This window comes from Phocoena sinus, chromosome 9 (assembly GCF_008692025.1).
Source record: "Phocoena sinus isolate mPhoSin1 chromosome 9, mPhoSin1.pri, whole genome shotgun sequence".
NCBI classification, from domain to species: Eukaryota; Metazoa; Chordata; class Mammalia; order Artiodactyla; family Phocoenidae; genus Phocoena; species Phocoena sinus.
The window spans coordinates 106,293,006-106,315,370 of record NC_045771.1 but is presented as its reverse complement, the minus strand read 5'-3'; the positions used below and the strand labels follow the sequence as shown (position 1 = coordinate 106,315,370).

Here is a 22,365-nt window from a genome sequence, read left to right as displayed (position 1 = left end):
TTTAATCATGAAATTCCTGATGCTTCTGTTTCAAAAGTTAAAAGAACAATTGTAGTTGGTAATTTATATATCCTTAAATAACACATAGTATTTATTTTCAACTTTGACAAAGTCTGCCAATAATAACAAAAAATAAAATTGCTAGAAAATATCGGTGGGCTCTCAGATCCATAAGTAGTAATTACAATTTCTAGGTGCTCCCTGACTAAGTTTGCTCTTTTTAAGACAAATATTTTGTAACACACCCTTGACTGTCTTGAGATGAAATTCACAGATAATAAAGCTTACCTGCACACGTGATACCTGCAGATGATTTAAAAATCAGTGTAATGTCTTAACTGTAATATAAAAGAGAAAGAAAAAGTAATTCGTAATGAAATAATATACGAATTCTCAGTGCTCAGCGATGACTTTATTAAAACACAAAATGAGGTAGGTACTCGGATGCTCGGAGTAAGTTTATATGTTTAAGGGAAGAAAAATGATCAAAGGGCTTCCCTGGTGGCGCAGTGGTTGAGAGTCTGCCTGCTAATGCAGGGGACATGGGTTCGAGCCCTGGTCTGGGAAGATCTCACATGCCGCGGAGCAACTGGGCCCGTGAGCCACAACTACTGAGCCTGCGTGTCTGGAGCTTGTGCTCCGCAACAAGAGAGGCCGCGACAGTGAGAGGCCTGCACTGCGATGAAGAGTGGCCCCCGCTCGCTGCAACTAGAGAAAGCCCTCGCACAGAAACGAAGACCCAACACAGCCAAAAATAAATAAATAAATAAATTTAAAAAAATGATCAGAAAGCATTTGGTACTAAAAGTAAAAGAAACAGAGGAGATAAAGATAGAGAGTAGAATAAAGCTAACACTCAGGTAAGTAATGACAGATAAGACTCACTTGTATATGATAAAAAAGATGGAAATAACTTTAATTAAAGTAGGAAAAATTAGACACAAATGGACCGGATGAAAGAATATTTGGTAAGTGATCTGGGTCTTATTTAAAAGTGTACGATCAGATGATCCCATGTCATCTCAGGGGGCTGATAATGATGAAACGGCAGATACATCCGTCTTACAATTCCACCCCATGTCAGGGCCTCCATTCAGACTCTAGATTTTTAGACTTTGGTTATCATATTCTGTAGTCAGTGTCAGGAAATGGAGGGTAGACTGGACGAAAGAACAGTAATAAAGAGGGTTCATGGAGAAGACACAGGGAGATCCCTGGGAACAGCATCAGAACAGGATTGAAATCTAACAGGAAGCCTCCCTATGAATCATTTGAATGTGTAATTTTTATACAATGGATTTCTTATTGTGCTATAATGCTTATATATATATATAATGACAGCAACGTAAAATAGTTTTCAGAAAACCTTTATTAGTAAAATTTAGCGCATTCATGAAACTATGCTAACTTTAAGAGCATTTGGTTCCACGTTTGTTGGAAGCGTCTCAGCTCTAACATGTATCCGTGGGTCACGGGCTATGCCGTAGCCACAGCTGTGCTGAACCACAGACTCAGACAGCGAGCTGGCATCACACCCATGATGGGATGAGGTTTTCTGAAATGATGAACAACTTCCCCATCAAATAATCTTCCACTGGGTTTTAAAGTGGTTGCATTCCTGGAAAATTCAGTGTATAATGGAACTGCCCAGGAACTTTGGGTTTATGTGTCCTGCACTCACGTGACCATAAGAGCTTGTCCCTTGCGCGAGTGTGTGCGGTGGTCTCACAGGATGCAGGCCAAGGACAGGTCTTTGCTGGGTTGGGTTCTGCGCCTTGTGGGACTCCTCCCTTCCCACATGCCTGCCCACTGGAGGGGATTTGTGCAGCCCTTAGTCACTCATCAGACCTTTTCATTTTCTGTGTTTCTACTAATCTGACATCCTGGGCTTCCTGACTGTGGAGGGATGGCCCCCCAGGGCGAGCTAATCCCTGGAGACAGTGAAGGCTTTGCCCGTGGGCACGCCTTTCACACTCAAGACAGCCTCCGCTGCAGGTTCCCACACTCAGGCCACTGTCCCCTGCTCTCCTCACCCAGGCCAGGGCCAGGCGACCGGGGCAGCCCTGTGCCCAGAGCCCACGGGCATTACTCAGACTGGCCGGTCCTAAGCCTGCTTGCACTTTGCTGCCACGGAAACCACAATAGAGGCTGTTGCCCACGATTTCCCTGGCTTCCTCTGCCCCCCGACTGACCCTGCTGCTTCCCTGTGAGGCCCTGCAGGGTGAGGGACATCCCCTCCTCTTGAGAACTGTGCCGACCAGAGACTCTGCTGGCCTCATTTGCCTGAATAATAATAAAGTCTACGTTTAAAACTACTCGTTCACGCTGCCCACCCAAAGCCCCCCTTCCCACGGGTCCAAGACAGCCCTGGGGGCTCCTAGCCACTTGGGGATCAGGACAGTCACCGTATAAGGGTCTCCCCGGGTAGGAGGGTCTCCCCAGGTTGGGGGCAGGGTGGGAACTTCCTGTCTCTCTCACACACTCACACAGGTATATACACCGCCACACCGGTGCTTTCTCTGCATTCCCTTGTCTTTTTGTTGAAGCGATGGTCTAGGAACACAGACCAGTGTTTCCCAGGCTCAGTGTCAGATGGGGGCGCCCTGCAGACCCAGTGTCATACATCACATGGTCTCCCTGCCTGCAGGCTCAGTGTCCCCTGCAGGGCCGTGCACTTCACTCAGCTCAGGAGCAAGCATCTGGTCCTCCCGGAGTCGGGAGTTTTGTTTCATAAACTCTCTTTATATGCCTCCAGTGGGATCGGATTCTGCCCTATCCGTCCAACATCCCCGGCTTCTTCCTTCGCCACCGTCCGCTTGGGGGCAGCGCTGATCAGCCTCCCGGCTCCCTGGGCTCCGGTGTCCCCCCTCGGGCAGCAGAGCTCGGGAGGAACTGAGGGCCTTGGCATGCGTTAAAGTTCCCGCAACACTTGGTAACGCGAGCAGGTGCCCAGAAATGAGGCATGACTTTAGGAGCAAAAGCCCAGGGTGGAGGAGCGCCGAGTGGCCTCTGTGCCAACTGGGACTCGGCAGCTCCCCATCCGCTTAGATTAATAGGTTAATTAGGAGCATTTAAAAGTCCGGGCAGACCATTAATATTCAGTTTATCTCTAACCTGGTTTTCTAACTCGGCACGGCCTGCAGCCGGGACCCTGGCCCGGGCCTCGCGCACCAGACCTGGTCCACCCAGCGTCCCCCAGCGCTCGCCAGGCCTCTGGGGGCCTCCCCGCCTCTGCTGATCCACAGTCTACTCCATCCCCAGCGTCTGACCCCGCCTGCTCTTCTACCAGGCGGTGCCCCTCCCACTGGCCGGGTTGTCTCCGGCGATCGCTCAGCCGGGATGGGAAGCGGGGGTGGGGGTGGTGTGCTTCCAGCAGGAAACCGCTTCCAGAAGGCCAGAGGGAGAGAAGGCGCCGCCGGCCCCGTAGACCGGGTCTCCTGATGCGTTCGCTGCTCATCCTCTCCTTCTGTTTCCGCAAACGCATCATTCACACGAGTGTCCAGGACCTGACTCTCGCTCCCACTGGGTGGTTGAAGAGAGTGGGGCCCAGGAGCTGAGGCAGGCGAGGCTCCCTGCTGACTTGAAGCGGCAGCAGCCTGTGTGCAGGTGGGCAGGTGCCACCAGAGGCCGCCCGGAGGTTCCCCGAGTGGCTTTTATTTATTTATTTTTTTTTTAGCAGCAATAATTTTATTAATAAAAATGAGAGCGATCGCTTACAGTATTTGCTTTGTCTGGTAAATATCAACTCATTTAGGTACTTAATGCTCATTATCATCTCCATTTTTACGATAAGATAACTGAGACACAGAGAGGTTATTTAAAACTTAAATGGCAGAACTGAGATTCAGACTTAGTCTGGCACATAGCCAATGCTCTTACCGGCTACAGTGCCTTGCCTTTCGTTTGGCCCGAAGGATTGCGTTCCACCCAATGAAATAGGACATTCCAAAATACTTTTCTTGATTTAGATTTTAAATACACAAAACCTCAGTAATATAAGGCCTAAAACATTTAGGAGAGTAGAACATTTTAATATAATTGCTTTTCGATAGAAGCTGAGAGGATTTGGCATCATAATCTATATTATTGATGTTAATTTGCCACTCTAAGTCGCCAATGCCGTTTTAAAAAAATTTTAAATTTCATTTATTTTTTTATACAGCAGCTTCTTATTAGCCATCCATTTTATACGTATCAGTGTATACATGTCAATCCCAATCGCCCAACTCATTACACCCCCACCCCCACCCCCCACCCCCGCTTTCGCCCCTTGGTGTCTGTACGTTTGTTCTCTACATCTGTGTATCAATTTCTGCCCTGCAAACCGGTTCATCTGTGCCATTTTTCTAGTTCCACATATATGTGTTAACATACGATATTTGTTTTTCTCTTTCTGACTGACTTCGCTCTGTACGAGTCTCTAGATCCATCCACATCTCTACAAATACCCAATTTCATTCCTTTTATATGGCTGACTAAAATATATATATATTTAGTGAGTACATATATATATTCCATTTTACATATGTACCACATCTTCTTTATCCATTCGTCTGTCGATGGGCATTTAGGTTGCTTCCATGACCTGGTTATTGTAAATAGAGCTGCAATGAACATTGGGGTGCATGTGTCTTTTTGAATTATGGTTTCCTCTGGGTATATGCCCAGTAGTGGGATTGCTGGGTCATATGGTAGTTCTATTTTTAGTTTTTTAAGGAACCTCCATACTGTTCTACATACTGGCTGTATCAATTTACATTCCCACCAACAGTGTAAGAGTGTTGCCTTTTCTCCACACCCTCTCCAGCATTTGTTGTTGGTAGATTTTCTGATGATGCCCATTTTAACTGGTGTGAGGTGATACCTCATTGTAGTTTTGATTTGCATTTCTCTAATAATTAGTGATGTTAAGCAGCTTTTCATGTGCTTCCTGGCCATCTGTATGTCTTCTTTGGAGAAATGTCTATTTAGGTCTTCTGCCCATTTTTTGATTGGGTTGTCTGTTTTTTAAATATTGAGCTGCATGAGCTGTTTGTATATTTTGGAGATTAATCCTTTGTCCATTCATTCATTTGCAAATATTTTCTCCCATTCTGAGGGTTGTCATTTCGTCTTGTTTGTAGTTTCCTTTGCTTTGCAAAAGATTTTAAGTTTCATTAGGTCCCATTTGTTTATTTTTGTTTTTATTTCCATTACTCTAGGAGGTGGATCAAAAAAGATCTTGCTGTGATTTATGTCAAAGAGTGTTCTTCCTATGTTTTCCTCTAAGAGTTTTACAGTGTCCGGTCTTACATTTAGGTCTTTAATCCATTTTGAGTTAATTTTTGTGTATGGTATTAGGGAGTGTTCTGATTTCATTCTTTTACATGTAGCTGTCCAGTTTTCCCAGCACCACTTATTGAAGAGACAGTCTTTTCTCCATTGTATATACTTGCCTCCTTTGTCATAGATTAGTTGACCATAGGTGCGTGGGTTTATCTCTGGGCTTTCTGTCCTGTTAGATTGAACTATATTTCTGTTTTTGTGCCAGTACCATATTGTCTTGATTACTCTGGCTTTGTAGTATACTCCGAAGTCTGGGAGTCTGATTCCTCCAGCTCCATTTTTTTCCCTCAAGACTGCTTTCACTATTCTGGGTCTTTTGTGTCTCCATACAAATTTTAAGATATTTTGTTCTAGTTCTGTAAAAAATGCCATCGGTAATTTGATAGGGTTTGTATTGAATCTGTAGATTGCTTTCTGTAGTACAGTCATTTTCACAACATTGATTCTTCCAATCCAAGAATGGTATATCTCTCCATCTGTTGCTATCATATTTAATTTCTTTCATCAGTGTCTTATAGTTTTCTGCATACAGATCTTTTGTCTCCCTGGGTAGGTTTATTCTTAGGTATTTTATTCTTTTTGTTGTAATGGTATATCGGAGTGTTTCCTTAATTTCTCTTTCAGACTTTTCGTTGCTAGTGTATAGGAATGCAAGAGATTTCTGTGCATTAATTTTGTATCCTGCAACTTTACCAAATTCATTGATTAGCTATAGTAGTTTTCTGGTAGTATCTTTAGGATTCTCTATGTATAGTATATCATCTGCAAACAGTAGCAGTTTTACTTCTTCTTATGCAATGTGTATTCCTTTTATTTCTTTTTCTTCTATGATTGCCATGGCTAAGACTTCCAAAACTATGTTGAATAATAGTGGTGAGAGTGGACATCCTTTTCTTGTTCCTCATCTTAGAGGAAATGCTTTCAGTTTTTCACCATTGAGAATGATGTTTGCTGTGAGTTTGTCATGTATGGCCTTTATTATGTTTAGATAGGCTCCCTCTATGCCCACTTTCTGGAGAGTTTTTATCGTAAATCGGTGTTGAATTTTGTCATAAGCTTTTTCTGCATCTATTGAGATGACCATATGGTTTTTATGCTTCACATTGATTTATTTGTGTATATTGAAGAATCCTTGCATCCCTGGGATAAATCTCACTTGATCATGGTGTATGATCCTTTTAATGTGTTTTTGGATTCTGTTTGCTAGTATTTTGTTGAGTATTTTTGCATCTATGATCATCAGTGATATTGGCTGTAGTTTTCCTTCTTTATGACATCGTTGTCTCTTTTGGTATCAGGGTGATGATGGCCTCATAGAATGAGTTTGGGAGTGTTCCTTCCTCTGCAACTTTTTGGAAGACTTCGAGAAGGATGGGTCTTCACTAAGTGTTTGATAGAATTCACCTGTGAAGCCATCTGGTCCTGGACTTTTGTTTGTTGGAAGATTTTTAATCACTGTTTCAATTTCATTACCTGTGATTGGTCTGTTCATATTTTCTATTTCTTCCTGGTTCAGTCTTGGAAGGTTATACCTTTTTAAGAATTTGTCCATTTCTTCCAGGTTGTCCATTTCATTGGCATAGAGTTGCTTGTAGTATTTCTGCGGTGTCTGTTGTAACTTCTCCCTTTTCATTTCTAATTTTATTGATTTGAGTCCTCTCCCTCTTTTTCTTGATGAGTCTGGCTAATGGTTTATCAATTTTGTTTATCTTCTCAAAGAACCAACTTTTAGTTTTATTGATCTTTGTTATTGTTTTCTTTGTTTCTGTTTCATTTATTTCTGCTCTGATCTTTATGATCTTTCTTTCTGCTAACTCTGGGTTTTGTTTGCTCTTCTTTAGTTCCTTTAGGTGTAAGGTTGGATTGTTTATTTGAGATTTTTCTTGTTTCTTGAGTTTGGCTTGTATAGCTATAAACTTCCCTCTTAGAACTGCTTTTGCAGCATCCCATAGGTTTTGGGTCATCGTGTTTTCGTTGTCATTTATCTCTAGGAATTTTATTTCCTCTTTGATATCTTCAGTGATCTCTTGGTTATTTGATAATGTATTGTTTAGCCTCCATGTGTTTATATTTTTCACTTTTTTTCCCAGTAATTAATTTGTAATTTCATAGCGTTGCGGTCAGAAAAGATGCTTGATATGATTTCAATTTTGTTAAGCTTACTGAAGCTTGATTTGTGACTCAAGATGTGATCTATCCTGGAGAATGTTCCATGCACACTTGAGAAGAAAGTGTAATCTGCTGTTTTTGTGTGGAATGTCCTATAAATATCAAGTAAATCTATCTGGTCTGTTGTGTCATTTAAAGCTTGTGTTTCCTTATTAATCTTCTGTTTGGATGATTTGTCCATTGGTGTGAGTAAGGTGTTAAAGTCCCCTATTATTATTGTGCTACTGTCGATTTCCTCTTTTATAGCTGTTAGCAGTTGCCTTATGTATTGAGGTGCTCCTATGTTGGGTGCATATATATTTATAATTGTTATGTCGTCTTCTTGGATTCATCCCTTGGTCATTATGTAGTGTCCGTCCTTGTCTCTTGTAAAATTATTTATTTTAAAATCTATTTTATCTGATATGAGTATTGCTACTCCAGCTTTCTTTTGATTTCCATTTGCATGGAATATCTTTTTCCATCCCCTCACTTTCAGTCTGTATGTGTCCCTAGGTCTGAAGTGGGTCTCTTGTAGACAGCATATATATGGGTTTTGTTTCTGTATCCATTCAGCGAGCCTGTGTCTTTTGGTTGGAGCATTTAATCCATTCACGTTTAAGGTAATTATCGATATGTCTGTTCATATTACGATTTTCTTAATTGTTTTGGGTTTCTTTTTGTAGGTCCTTCTCTTCTGTTGTGTTTCCCACTAGAGAAATTCCCTTAGCATTTGTTGTAGAGCTGGTTTGGTGGTGCTGAATTCTCTTAGCTTTTACTTGTCTGTAAAGCTTTTGATTTCTCCATTGAATCTGAATGAGATCCTTGCCGGGTAGAGTAATCTTAGTTGTAGGTTATTCCCTTTCATCACTTTAAACATGTCATGCCACTCTATTCTGGCTTGTAGAGTTTCTGCTGAGAAATCAGCTGTTAACCTTATGGGAGTTCGCTTGTGTGTTATTTGTCATGTTTCCCTTGCTGCTTTCAATAATTTTTCTTTGTCTTTAATTTTTGCCAATTTGATTACTATGTATCTTGGTGTGTTTTTCCTTGGGTTTATCCTGTATGGGACTTTCAGTGCTTCCTGGACTTGGGTGGCTATTTCCTTTCCCATGTTAGGGAAGTTTTAGACTATAATCTCTTCAAATATTTTCTCAGGTCCTTTCTGTCTCTCTTCTCCTTCTGGGACCCCTATAATGCGAATGTTGTTGCATTTAATGTTGTCCCAGAGGTCTCTTAGGCTGCCTTCATTTCTTTTCATTCTTTTTTCTTTATTCTGTTCCACAGCAGTGAATTCCATCATTCTGTCTTCCAGGTCACTTATCCATTCTTCTGCCTCAGTTATTCTGCTATTGATTCCTTCTAGTGTATTTTTCAGTTCAGTTATTGTATTGTTCATCTCTGTTTGCTCTTGAATTCTTCTAGGTCTTTGTTAAACATTTCTTGCTCTTCTTGATCTTTGCCTCCATTCTTTTTCTGAGGTCCTGGATCATCTTCACTATGATCATTTTGAATTCTTTTTCTGGAAGGTTGCCTATCTCCACTTCATTTAGTTGTTTTTCTGGGGTTTTATCTTATTCCTTCATGTGGTACATAGCCCTCTGCCTTTTTATTTTGTCTGTCTTTCTGTGAATGTGGTTTTTGTTCCACAGGCTGCAGGATTGTAGTTCTTCTTGCTTCTGCTGTCTGCCCTCTGCTGGATGAGGCTATCTCAGAGGCTTGTGCAAGTTTCCTGATGGGAGGGACTGGTGGTGGGTAGAGCTGGCTGTTGCTCTGGTGGGCAGAGCTCAGTAAAACTTTAATTTGCTTGCCTGCTGATGGGTGGGGCTGGGTTCCCTCCCAGTTGGTTGTTTGGCCTGAGGCGACCCAACACTGGAGCCTACCAGGGCTCTTTGTTGGGGCCAATGGCGGACTCTGGAAAGGCTCACCCCAAGGAGTACTTCTGAGAACTTCTGCTGCCAGTGTCCTTGTCCCCGTGGTGAGCCACAGCCGCCCCCTGCCTCTGCAGCAGACTCTCCAACACTAGCAGGTGGGTCTGGTTCAGTCTTCAATGGGGTCTCTTCTCCTTCCCCTGGGTCCCGATGCGTGCACTACTTTGTGTGTGCCCTCCAAGAGTGGAGTCTCTGTTTCTCAAAGTCCTGTCAAAGTCCTGCAATCAAATACTGCTAGCCTTCAAAGTCTGATTCTCTAGGGTTTCCTCCTCCCATTGCTGGACCCCCAGGTTGGGAAGCCTGACATGGGGCTCAGAACCTTCACTCCAGTGGCTGGACTTCTGTGTTATAAGTGTTCTCCAGTTTGTGAGTCACCTACCCAGCAGTTATGGGATTTGATTTTATTGTGATTGCGCCCCTCCTACTGTCCCATTGTGGCTTCTCCTTTGTCTTTGGATGTGGGGTATCCTTTTTGGTGAGTTCCAGTGTCTTCCTGTCAAAGATTGTTCAGCAGTTAGTTGTGATTTCGGTGCTTTTGCAAGAGGGAGTGAGAGCACGTCCTTCTCCTCTGCCATCTTGAACCAATCCCACCATGTGGCTTCTGCAGCCTCATGTCCTCAGACAGCCTTGCTGTCCCCCTTCTGCTTGGGGAGGAGAGGAGACAGCCGTGTGCCCATGTCGTGTGGTTGTAGGACCCTGGATGGTGTCTGGGACAGAGTGCAGGGGCAGTGCCGGCTGTGATGTGATGTAATTACCCGCCTGCTACTCCCCCTCATCCCCCGAGGGATGGTTATTAGTGTGTGGGATCTTGGGGTATATTCCACCTGCTCTAGTTGGTTAGGGCTGCATCACAAAGTACACAGATTGCAGGGCTTAAACAGGAGACACATATTCTGTCATAGCTCTGGGCTCCAGACTCCAGGTGTGAGCAGGGCTGGCTCCTCCCGAGGCCTCTCTCCTGGGTGTGTGGATGGCCGCCTTCTCCCCGGGTCCTCACATGGTCATGCCTCTTTGTGTGTCTGTGTCCTGATCTCTTCTTCTAAGAACACCAGTCCTATTAGATCAGGGCCCACCCCCGTGACCTCATTTTACCTTAACCACTCTTTAAAGACTGTCCCTCCAAATACAGTCACATTCTGAGGTACCAGGGCTAAGACTCCAACAACCTGTAACAGGTGGTAAATACTGGACCAAATACCAGCTCAGCATCCTCCGTCACATCAAAAGACAAGGGACCCCCATGCTTTCCTTTGCGGTCACCTCTTTGAATCTTTTGAGTCGTGTGTGTGATTGTGTGTCTCTTCTGTGCTAGATGGTCAAAGTGCTAAAATATAAAACAGTCTGCATGGAGGCCTTTATCTCTTCAATCACTTGTAGAACTTAGACCACGCATCAAACATAAGCTAGGCTGTGTTAAAAGAAAAATTATAGGCATTAATAATTAAATCCACTTTCATTTCAACATATAATGGGGCAAAGTAACCATTAAGTGGATGAAATTAATTTGGAGGATCTGTTTGAAGAATGGCGATATACCTCATATAGAAATGTTAGCACTGTGGGTTATCCTTCTCTGTAGGGTTTTTTTTTAACATCTTTATTGGAGTATAATTGCTTCACAGTGTTGTGTTAGTTTCTGCTGTATAACAGAGTGAATCATCTATATGCATACATATATCCCCTCCCTCTTGCATCTCCCTCCCACCCTCCCTATCCCACCCCTCTAGGTGGTCCCAAAGCACCGAGCTGATCTCCCTGTGCTATGCAGCAGCTTCCCACTAGCTATCTATTTTACATTTGGTAGCGTATATATGTCCATGACACTCTCTCACTTCGTCCCAGCTTAACGTTACCCCTCCCCATGTCCTCAAGTCTATTCTCTACATCTGTGTTTTTATGCCTGTCCTGCCCCTAGAGTCATCAGAACCATTTTTTTTTAGATTCCACATAGGGTGGTGGTGAAAAGGCAGATCATGGGGGTCCTCACCTGTTCTTCTTCAGTGGGGACGTGGACAGTCAAGGCTGGTAACAAGGAGTGTAGTTGGAGGCGTGTTTCTCCTTCTGGCCAGTTTGGTTTTGTTTATCATTTCTGGTTGAGCCTTTGTAACCGTGTGTGCACCGCTGCCCAGAGGCCCACTTTCCACCCCTCGTGGGCAGGAACCCCAGTGTTAGTGTTACTGTTTACAGCATCCTCTGTGCATCATGTGCATTTGTGCATCTATTGTAATTCAGCAAATGAAGCTTCATTTCTAACATGAATTTGCGTAATAACTAGAAGCAAGAGTCCCAGGTGTAACACACTTCAGAATGCTCAGAGTGTTTCACAAGTGCTAGGTTATTCGAGGCTCCATGAGAGAGACTATCGCTGCCCCTACAAATGGGGATGTGCTTCCCAGGAGACTGGCGGGGGGCGCTGGTCCCCACCCCAGTCCTGTCGGGGCCTGGGGCTTGTCCACAGAGCACAGCTTAGCAGGAAATCTATGGATAAACAAGCTCCCATTGTGACGGTTTTATACTGTAAGTCAATATTGTAATTTTTTTTTTCTGACTGCCCAAGTAAAATACGAATCTCACAGAAAATTTGGGACAACACCACCTAGCAATGGTCACCTTCTCTGGAGACTGTCAGTCGTGTGTGTAACTAACCTGCCTGCCATCATTCCTCTGCATACGTACAAACACCTGTGTGCGTGCGTGCTTGTTTTTATTTTCTTGCAAAATGTGTAGCATAGGGTACAAAACTTTGTAGTCAGTGATTTCACTTAATTTTTGCCATCGTATAATCTGCCTCTCGATTTTGGTAGAGAAAGATTTTTGAATTGCTTTGCAAGTTTCACAGAACTAGAATTCAAGCCCGAGGCAGCCACTGAGTTATTAACTGTGAACGTTACTTTGGGGGCTTTTGAACTCCCCTCAGGGTGAATTGCATCTTCCTCACAGGCTCATCCCTTCAAAATGGGGAAGGAGAGCTGGAAGGAGGCCTCCCAGGTGTTGTCCTGCTTTCTGTGACCAAGGAACATGATCACCACCAGGCGGGGTTCTGGGACCTGACCCTGACCTTCCACAGGTACCAGATCACTGCCCTGCTGGGGACCAACGGTGCTGGGAAGACCACTGTCATGTACGTCCCACTCCCCTCCTGAAACCTGGGGCTTTGGTTCTTACAGATACCAGTTTACCTGTGAGACAGAGGCTAGATCCCTTTTCTTCTTCTTTTTTTTAATTTTGGCTCAGTACAGAGTTTAATGACACAGCAGAAAGACAGACTTCTCACTAGAGGTGCCGTGGGTCTGAGCAGACTCAAGGGTGGGGGAGGGACTTTTAAAAATAAATTTAATTATTTTATTCCCTAAAAGATATTCACAGTTTCACTTTGGCCTTTGAAAGTCCTATGACATTTTCTTTTCTCCTACTAAGTTTAACTCTGCTTGCATATCTAGAGGAAGATGAAATTTGCAATGATGTTTGCAAATTTTTTAACACCTGAGTATTTTTCTTTTTCACGTTCTGCTTTTTGTGTGGTTGTGTTTGTGTGAAACCTTTATTTTTGATTTGGGATCCAATGGCTCCAGATTTGTTTAAAGAATCAAATCATGTGATCCCAGAGAAAGGACGAGCTCAAACATTCATGGCCCACAAAACAGCCCTGAGCTGACTGTGGAAATGGGGCGTGTTTAAGGGCAAACCACCCAAATTACTGAATGTCTCTTTTGAACAAGTGACTGTCTTTCTGTTCTTTATGAGTAGGACTAAAGTATATGCTTAGTTAAAGCAAGAAAAGGGAGTATTTGCTTCAGAGTTCTTATAGGTAGAAAACATAAAGCTTCAGAAATCTTTTACTGTGAAAACGTGGAAAGGTTTCTACTTTCCTCGGATGCTGAAATAGAGTTGAAGATTTCACTGAGTAGTTTTTTAGTGTTTTCAGATCAGGAAAGGAAACGTCGCTCAAATAATGACTCAGAAAGCCAGCCTCCACACTGCGCTTTTACTAATGCACATTTCCTACAAGAAAACCTGGAGTTTGTGTTCAGCACAACGATGAGAATTAGATCAGGAGTTTCTCGATGTTTCGAGGGTCGCTGACTGCGGCATTTTTTGTGCCTGTTTGCAGCAGGCTGTGAGTCACCCCAGGGATGTCTCTTCCTGGCAGGTCTCAGAGGAGAGGCTCAGAGGCCTGTTCACTGGCTGGTGGTCACTGCTTGAAATGAGAAGCTCTGAGACTCATCCAGATGTGTACACACGGTCCCATTGCATCCCCCGAAGAGGTCTGAACATTATAGAGCACACAGTTGTCAGTCAAAGTTACTGAGGCGCACTTCACGTGCAGCAAACCGTATGTGTCCAGGTGTGCATCTGATGGGCCGACAGGCTTAGCTACAGCTGCACAGCAGCCGGGGGAGGAACAGGACTCCGACGTTTGTGCCGCTCCCCGCCCCAAGGCCCCTGTGCCTCCTGGACCCTAGCCCCCGAGTGACCAGACCTGCTGTTTGTTGCTGTTACACAGTTTGCATTCTCTAGCGTTTCCTATAAGTGGAGTTGTGCTGGGTCCCCCGTTGGCACGCCGCTCGAAGACCCATGTGTGGTACTGTCGCATCAGCTGTCTGGTCCTGAGGATGCCACGTGGTGGAAACCCCACAGTTGGTTTATTGTTTCACCTGTTGGTGGCCGTTGAGGTTGTGCCCAGGTTTTGGGGATTAGGAACATTCACGTAGACCCCTTTGTGTGGACACACATTTTAATTTCTTTCTGTAAGTTAGTTAGGAGTGGTTTGCTAGGTCTTGTGGTGGGTGTATAGCTCACTTTGGAGAAAAAGAACATAGTCTAAAGCATGAATAATAAACTCCCTGAACTAGCAGACTGGGCAGTCCGCAGGTGTCCTGTGGGCAAGGCAGACAGGAGTTTCTGGAGACGGGCCTCGGCTTGTCGTGGATTTGACGTGGCAGACAGGTGGCTCCAGCCACCTGTAGAGGAATGAGGCCTGGCTGCAGGTCTGGGGGCCGAGGTTGCATCTCTGCTCGCCTCACATCCAGTGAGGACTTGGGTGATTGGCTGTATCTCCAGCTTGCTTCCTCGTCTGTGACGACAGACTCGGAGTCACCATCCTACACTTGCAGCTCTGAGGTCGGTGGCCACAGCACCTCCCAGGGGAGCATGAACAGACCGCAGGCCCACGTCCCGCTGAGCTCCTGCCATTTTTTGCCTCCGTGTGTAGGAGGCAGCAGGCGGGAGGTTGGGTGCGACCCCCCGCAGGCTGCAGGCGTCCCCGGGACCGCTGGGGGTCAGGGCGGCACCCCCCCCCCCCCACTTACGTGTCTTCTTTCTCTGCAGATCTTTGCTGAGGGGGCTCTACCCCCGCTGCCATCCGGAGCCATTGCAGTCAATGGCAGGAACCTGCAGACAGAGGCACCCTCGGTCAGGGCAGAGCTGGGCACGTGTCCGCAGCGCCACGTCCTGTTTGCCCCCCTCACAGTGCTCGATCACCTGCTGCTATCCCCCTCCCTGAAGGCACCACGGGGGACCCATCAGGAGCTGCGTGGCCATGTCCGTAGGTGAGGGGCAGCCACCTCTGCCCCCGCCGCCTGCCCTGTGTGGGTGTGTAACAGGTGTGGGTGCTTCTGGGTGTCCCAAGGTGCAAAGGACGGGCGGAGGGGGTGAGGAGAGGGCGGAGGAGCCTAAGCGGTCCTGCCGAGGAGCCCGGATGCTACCCTGCGGGCAGGTGGTTACAGGCAGCAGGGGCCGAGCAGCCTGCAGCGCCGCGGGTGTACCGGTGGCCCTGGCTGGGTGCCAGCCCTGAGAGGGACGGGACGCAGAGAGGCCGCTGAGAGCCTGGGTCATGGTTGCGACGGAGGCCCAGGCTTGAGGGCTGTTCAAGACCACGTTGACCAGCTGGGTGTCCAAGGTGGGGCCAGGAAGGGTCTGGGGTCAGGATGCATTCTGGGGGGACGTGTGTGGCGAGCGGAGGAAGGGCTGGGCAGCGGGGCGGGCTGGGAGGCCACAGAAGCTCCTCCCATTTCACCGGGATGCGCAGAAGCTGAGCCCAGAGGGCAGAGGGGACCTGAGTTCCTGGTCAGGACACAAAGTGGCGTCTCTGGGAGGTGGGTGTGGAAGGGGGCGAGGGGGAAGGACAGGGCCAGGTGGGGCCTTAAGCCAGCAGGGGAGCCACTGATGTAGAAGACACGGCCGGCGTGGGTGTGAGGGCGTGGCCCACGCTGGGCTTGGCCCTCGGGGGGATGCATAGCCGGGCCAGTGTGGAGGCTCCTTGTTCTCAGGCCGACTTCACGAAACAGGACGTCAGGCAGGCCTGACCCGCAGCGGGGAGATGCTGCTTTGGGGCCGGGGTGTGAGGACGGATGGTCAGTACTGCACGGGCCTCAGAAGAAAACGGGCATCTAAGGAACTGTCACACGTGACCGCGTATCGCTGCCTTGAAATAGTTTTGCAAGATTCATTTTGTAAAGTGAGGGTTTACAGTCAGCGGGTAGTGAAGGAGAAAGCGTGCAGGGCTTGGGAGTGCTCCGTCCCCAGAGACCCTGTTCCTCACCACGTGAAACAGAAAAACCTTGCGGTTGGGAGCAGTGCTGGAGAACAACCCCCTGTCTCTCCAGCAGCGCCCGTCTCCGGGCAGGTGTATTCTCCACGCCTGGAAGAGAGCAGTGCTTCTTTGGATGATCTCCCTTGAAACGGGGGACTGTGTTTAGGGACAGCGGGTGTGGAGCAGGTCAGATGCAGGTGGACGCTCACGCTCGCAGGGTCAGATGCGAATTAAGTCTGAACCGAGGCAGCCCCAACCTCAGGGAACACGAGTCCTTAAATCAGAGATGGTGCCCTAGTTCACATTGTTGGCCGGTAAGTGGCGTCTAGAGGCTGTTCTCCACTGCAGGGGGTGGGCTCACAACACGTCTTCAGAAGTGGCTGCTGATGACAGCCACGCCAGTGACCGTGGGGTCTCGAAGACACAGGAAAATATCTCCTTTGCACTAGTCAAGCCCATCCTAAACGACAGCAGGTACTTGCAGAGAAGTGACGCGTGTTGCTAAAGGACAGATTGGTTACGTGCCACCTACATTTTTATAAAAGTCACGGGGCACCAATTTTCATTCAAAGTGTGCGCCTACCCTGGACCATGGCAGACTCTGCTCTGCTAGTGGCTGGGTCCCAACGTAGCTCCTAACGACGCTTTGCGGGCTCCGTCTTTTGATGTGGGTGCAGCAACCTCGGTGGTTATCAGTTTGCTGCGTGTTACCTGGCAACGAGGCTGCTGTGCACAGAGGTGGTCGGGGTGCGATCATGTTTTAGGACAGCTGTTCTCAATTAGAGGAGCGGCGGCTGAAGCCCCTGACTCGCAGCTGAACTCACTGTCAGCTCCCGTGGCAGTGCTTGGTTTCCTTAATGAGGAGCTTCGTTACAATCCTGTTCAAGGCAAACGGAATCCTGGGTGGACGCCTCAGAGGGAACCTTTGTCAAGAGTCAGGTCTTTACTGTTCTGCCTTTTATTTGGAGGAGGAGGGAGGAGAAGTCAAGGAGGCACTTTATCAATGGGATGCCGTGATGCAGGTAGCGTCAGTGTCGAGCATTCTGGTGAGCACCGCAGGGCTCCAGCTGCAGGCTGGCTTGTTCAATGGTGAAGAGACCCAAGAGGACAGGTGTGCAGGTGGACATGGGGAGAGGACAGGGCACCGAGCCCTGGACCCTGCAGTGTGAAGAGGATGGAGGGATGAGGAGGGACCTGCCAGGGATGAGGGGGAGGGACCGGTGGGGACTGAGGAGGGACCAGTCCATTGAGGAGGGTCAGCTAACATGAAGACTGAAACACGACCTCTGGACTTAGGGTAAGGAAGTGGCTGGTGACTTGGGCAGAGACATCTCAGTAGCACAGTGGGGAGGGAGATCTCTCTGGAGTCTGTAGAGAGAGGACGGAAGGAGGGGGCTGGAAACCGCACTTCTTCCCCGGAGTCTTGCTGCAAAAGGGAGCAAAGAAATGGGACGTTATCAAGATGGAAGAGAAGAGGGTGTTTCGAATACGGAGTGAACCACTGAGGCAGATGCGGGCGGTGGCTTGCTGGGCAACGTCCTGGGAGTGGCGGGGAGGGTTGTCGTGGGGGGGGCGACTCTGCGGAGGGCAGAGCCTGTGGACGCAGAGGGCAGGGAGGGGCTGGGGGGCCCAGAGGAGAGTCGGGTTTTGTGGGTGAGCGATGGCTGGAGAAAGGATGTGGTCAGAGGAGGACGCGTGGGATCGAGCCTCTGGTGGAGCTGCGGCTGCCGGAAGCAGCTGGGTCCGGGGTGTGGCCTGGCGTGGATCGCATGAGTGTGCTGAGTTCAAGGTGGAGAGAGAACGGGCAGGGTTTTGGTATAACATAGAAATGGAATTAGGACCTGCGTGTTTGAGAACATCTGACATCTCACTGCCTTGTTTTGCTGTTGGTTTTCTCTGCCGGTCCATGTGGGACTAACGTGGGCTTAATAAATTCACCTCCTCTGGTGTTGGAGTCACCTGGCCGGGGAGGGGTTGGGGGTCTAATGGGAATGATGGTGAAGGCAGTCCCCTGCTGAGATGGACCGCTTGTCCTTTTCCTCCCAACTGGGCTGCTGTCCACAGTGGGAGCACCTGAAAAACAAGGGCGAGAATGGCTCCAAATGTAAGTTGAGGTTCACCCTGCAGGGAATGCACGGGGACGCTAACCAACCGTCAGGCGGGCAGACCGACAACCAGACCTGAGAAGCTCTCCTGGGCTCCTTCTGGGTCGGGATGAGAAATCCTCAAACAGTGAAACGGACACGAAGCATTTCCTCGGTGGTCAGGCGGGCGGGTCCCTGGGATTTTACCAGTCAGCCTCTTTGCCTGGGGGTTTGCAGTTTCTAGGAGCTGACCGTCTTGAAGCCAGGCTGAGTGGTACCTTGTGATCCCTCCCACGCCTCGTCCTCTCTGGCTGCTCCGTGGCCTCCAGGAAGTTGTGACCCACCTGCAGCTCCATGGGAGGGAATCCACTGGCTGTGGGTGCTCAGGGGAGGGTTTCGGGGGGGGGCACTGCTCTAAGAGGGGCTGCACAGAGAGTGACATTAAGTAGGTGGGGGGAACTAAGTGTTCCCAAGAGTTCACGGGACTCAGAGTGAAAGGTTACCTGTGAGGAAAGACGGCGGTGGCTCCTCTCGTTGGGAGATGCCGGGCGTCTGAAATCAGCGTGGAGACTGAAGGCTCCCGGAGGTAAGAGGGGGCCGATCCCCACTCTAACGGCGTCTGGTCATTCCTCAGTCAGGAAGGGGCTGCTCCAGATGTAGCGCACGTGGACCAGAGTCCAGACCTTCCGCAGACGCGCCTGGTGGGCTGCTCTGGCCACCCCACCGGCCTCCACAGAGTCCCGAGGGAACTGAGGGCCCTCGGCAGCAGGTGTGAGTGAAGCCCAGAGAGGAGACAGCACGTATTTCCTACAAACGGGACCTAAGGGAAGGTCCTGCTCACGAGGCCCCGCGCTGGGTCCCCTGACGTGGCTCCATCTGGGCCCCTCGGAGGCCGGTGCTGTCGCCTCACGACTCGTGGGCAACGTGGGTCCTGGGCCTCCTCCGTGTTTCTGGGCCACTTAGAAAGAGCTCGGTCCTCACAAGGCATTGTTTGTGGAGTGGGATTAGGAGTTCGGGGAGGTGAGGGCTGTGTTCTCGTTCCAGAACTCTCCAGGACGTGGGGCTGGCACAGCACCAGCCCCAACACGCCCGCGCCCTCTCAGGGGGCGCGTGGAGGAAGCTGTCCCTCGGCATCGCCTTCCTCGAGGCGTTGAGGACCGTGGTCCTCGACGAGCCCACCAGCAGGGTGGACCCCTGCTCCTGCCGTGGCGTCTGGGACATGCTCCTCGAATACCAAGAAAGCGGGACCAGGCAGCGCTCCGCGTTCTCCTCCCGCTGTACCGCCGTGGTGGAGGGGAGCGAGGGGCGTATCCCAATACGTCATCCTTCTCGGGGAAAGAAATTTCCCAGGAGCGCACGGAGACACACCCGTCGTGCAGCATCCCTGTGGTGCCGGGCTTCTGGGGGTTGCTCAGCCAGCTTAGCAGTGGGGCCATCCGAGCTTGTCACGCCTGATGTCAGTGGACACTGCACGCATCCACGTTGGGCTCCATTCTGGAGTAATTCTGGGATTACAAGGAGGGGTGTCCCAGCTATAATCTGGAAAAGGCCCTCCATTTTCTCGGGGAGGAAACCGAGTCACAGAGATAAGGGCTGGGGTTTGCTTACGGCCACAGAGGAGGTTCCCCGAGCCAAGGGTGGAGCCTGGGCTGGGCTTTGGAAGTTTCGTGTTTCTCACCTGTGTTATTGTGTATAGTACTTCCAACTTAGGGCGTTAGATGGGTAGTTACTGACTTCCGGCTTCTGATTTCCTGCTGTGATTCTGAAGCACTGCAGCCAGGAAGCACTGCATTTCACACAGAAACACCGGAGTTTGGAGAAAGCATCGGGAAGAGAGAAACATACCCAATGCTGCTGCTAGGCATGCATGGGAGCAACGGCGGCAGGGTTACCATGGAAGCTTTTAAAAGGTTTTCTTGGGCTTCCCTGGTGGCGCAGCGGTTTAGAGTCCGCCTGCCGATGCAGGGGACACGGGTTCGTGCCCCAGTCTGGGAAGATCCCACATGCCATGGAGTGGCTGGGCCCGTGAGCCATGGCCACTGAGCCTGCGCATCCGGAGCCTGTGCTCCGCAATGGGAGAGGTCACAACAGTGAGAGGTCCGCGTACCACAAAAAAAATAATAAATAAAAAAGGTTTTCTTTTCTTTTCGGACTTTTGAGTACAAAGCCTTTTTGACTTAACCTGGGACCTTCACCTCCCTGGGGGAGATTAGGATTTGCTTCTTAAGAAATGCAGGGAGAAGGGACCAGAGAAAAGTCGTCATATTCTCTCCTTAAGGCAGAAAAGATGCACCTGTTCATCCCTTGAAGCTTAAAGGCCGGGGTCGGGGAGGACACCCGAAAGGACCACCCTGTCCTTTTCTGTTGCAGAAACCTAGGGGGGTCGTGGAGGGAGAAGACAGAAAAGGCCACAGACCGCCCTGGGCTGGGAGACCGCTCCGGGACCGTGAGGTGGTCAGGGGTGAGGGGTCCTCCCGACCCGGTGCAGCCACATCAGAGCTCATGAGGCCTAGCGGGACGCTGGCCCAGGGCTGCACCCGTGGCGCCTGTCCCGCACTTTCACAGTCCCCGGCTTCTGCACTGGGAGGGCGCAGAGCCTGCCAGGCATGCTGCCTACAGGGGTGAGGTGGGCCCTGGAAGCCGGGGGAGACTCGGGGGCTGGCGGTCAGCAGGACCGAGGGGCCCGGGGGAGCAGAGGGCCCCGTGCCGTGGGCTGACCCTGTCCGAGGCCCTGCTGCACAGGGGCGGGGACAGGACCAGGTGGTCCTGGTCATCACCCGGGGCCAGAGGATGCTGACCACACCGGGCCCGAGCCCCTCACCCTGCCCACTGCCCTGAGATCACAGCTCGCCCCTCTCTCCTCTTACCTCAGGCCCTTTGGGGAGAAAAGTAGGATGAGAAATCGTGACCCTCTGTGCAAGAGACTTTGGACACCGCTTAAAGGGACGGGTGATGTTTTGAGATAAAATGAACATAAATCCTTTCCCTGCCCCGGTAGTGGGGTTGATGAAGAGGACGGGTGAGAGGCGGGCAGGTCAGAAGATATTGTTACTCTGCTCGCCTGAGTTGCAGTGCGCAGTAAACACCACAGGCTCTTGGTTCTTGTTTATTTTAAAAATCAGCTGGGGCCTTCAGGGCTCAGCTGACAGAACGTTTGAGTCGTGAGCATAACTGTAACTTTGCACAGAAAACCAGATATGATAAAAGTCCCAGAAACAGGCAGCTTCTTCAAATTCCGTTGTTATAAATTAAACATATTCTTGCTGTTCTAGGTCATTTGGCAATGGTTGTCTTTGGAGGCTCCTTTGGAAGAATCTGCGCACTGACGGACATGTGAAATCAGTAGGATAAGATGGGTGGGACCAGCAGGGAAATAGGTTTTCAAGCATCAGCATGTAGCAGTGTCTGGAAACAGCCCCAAACCTCCAGGCTGCTGTGCCACAGCTTTGTAAACCAGAACTAAGGGCGGCACAAAAGCAAGTGATCCCTGCTGAATAGAAGGAGGCTCTGCTGGCAGAACACGGGGCGTTGGGCGCTCTGACTCCCTGGGATGCGATCCGCGTTTCCTGCTGAGTGATGCTTGGTGCTGAGGTCTGGTCAACCCTGGGACCAGCGATTCCAGGCCTCCCTTGGAGGACCAATAATGACGGAAAAGGTACCAGAGCAAATTGGTCCACTCCTCCCCCTCCTGCTCTACACATCCTGGACGACCTGGGAAATGATCCCACGCCTCTGGACTCCAGTTCGCAAGCGGAGACAGTCACGCGCCTTGTGGGGCTGTGTGTGAAGTGAGTGTGTGGAAGCGCACAGCTCAGTGCCTGGTACGTGGGTGCTCGGCCAGTGGCCGCTCATCACTGTTGTTAAAACAGGCAAGAGAAGTGGTTGGGGAAGGACCACTTTCCGAGGAGAGGGGACCAAACGCACCACCTGACCTGGGGGAACGCTAAAGTGGTGTCTTACTGAGCGACACTTGTCCTTTGAGGTTTGGGGGTGTCTTGAATTTCCTAAATGTCCACTGAGAAGCATCAAACATCTGTGAACTTAATCTACATTTTTTTGGAATTTACATTCCAGCTAACTTTCATTTTCAGATGACTTGATCGTCTGGAAACACATCATCTGGCCTCTAAACTGTCTCTAACCTCAGATCAGGGACTGAGCACATTATCTTAGCCTCGAAGGACCTCTCATGCCAGGGGGTTGGCCTTGGTCTTTGGGACGCATCTGTGGCGATATTGGCCACTGTGCTCTAGGGTCTATATATCATGGTTTCTTTTTAGATGCAGTTAAAAAAAATGAATTGAGAATCTTGGTCTTTCCATCTTTCTCTGCTATTTAAAAATAT

At 49.1% G+C, this 22,365-nt stretch overlaps 1 protein-coding gene across 1 annotated transcript in view; it reads left to right on the top strand.

Annotated features, from left to right (window-relative positions):
• Nucleotides 1-22,365, top strand: part of ABCA13 (ATP binding cassette subfamily A member 13) — a 260,151-nt gene that overhangs the window by 88,436 nt on the left and 149,350 nt on the right. Inside the window, 5 exon segments of the mRNA XM_032642592.1 lie at nucleotides 9,340-9,502; nucleotides 12,345-12,525; nucleotides 13,310-13,319; nucleotides 14,745-14,953; nucleotides 19,065-19,261. Coding sequence (XP_032498483.1) covers nucleotides 9,340-9,502; nucleotides 12,345-12,525; nucleotides 13,310-13,319; nucleotides 14,745-14,953; nucleotides 19,065-19,261 — 760 coding nt within the window.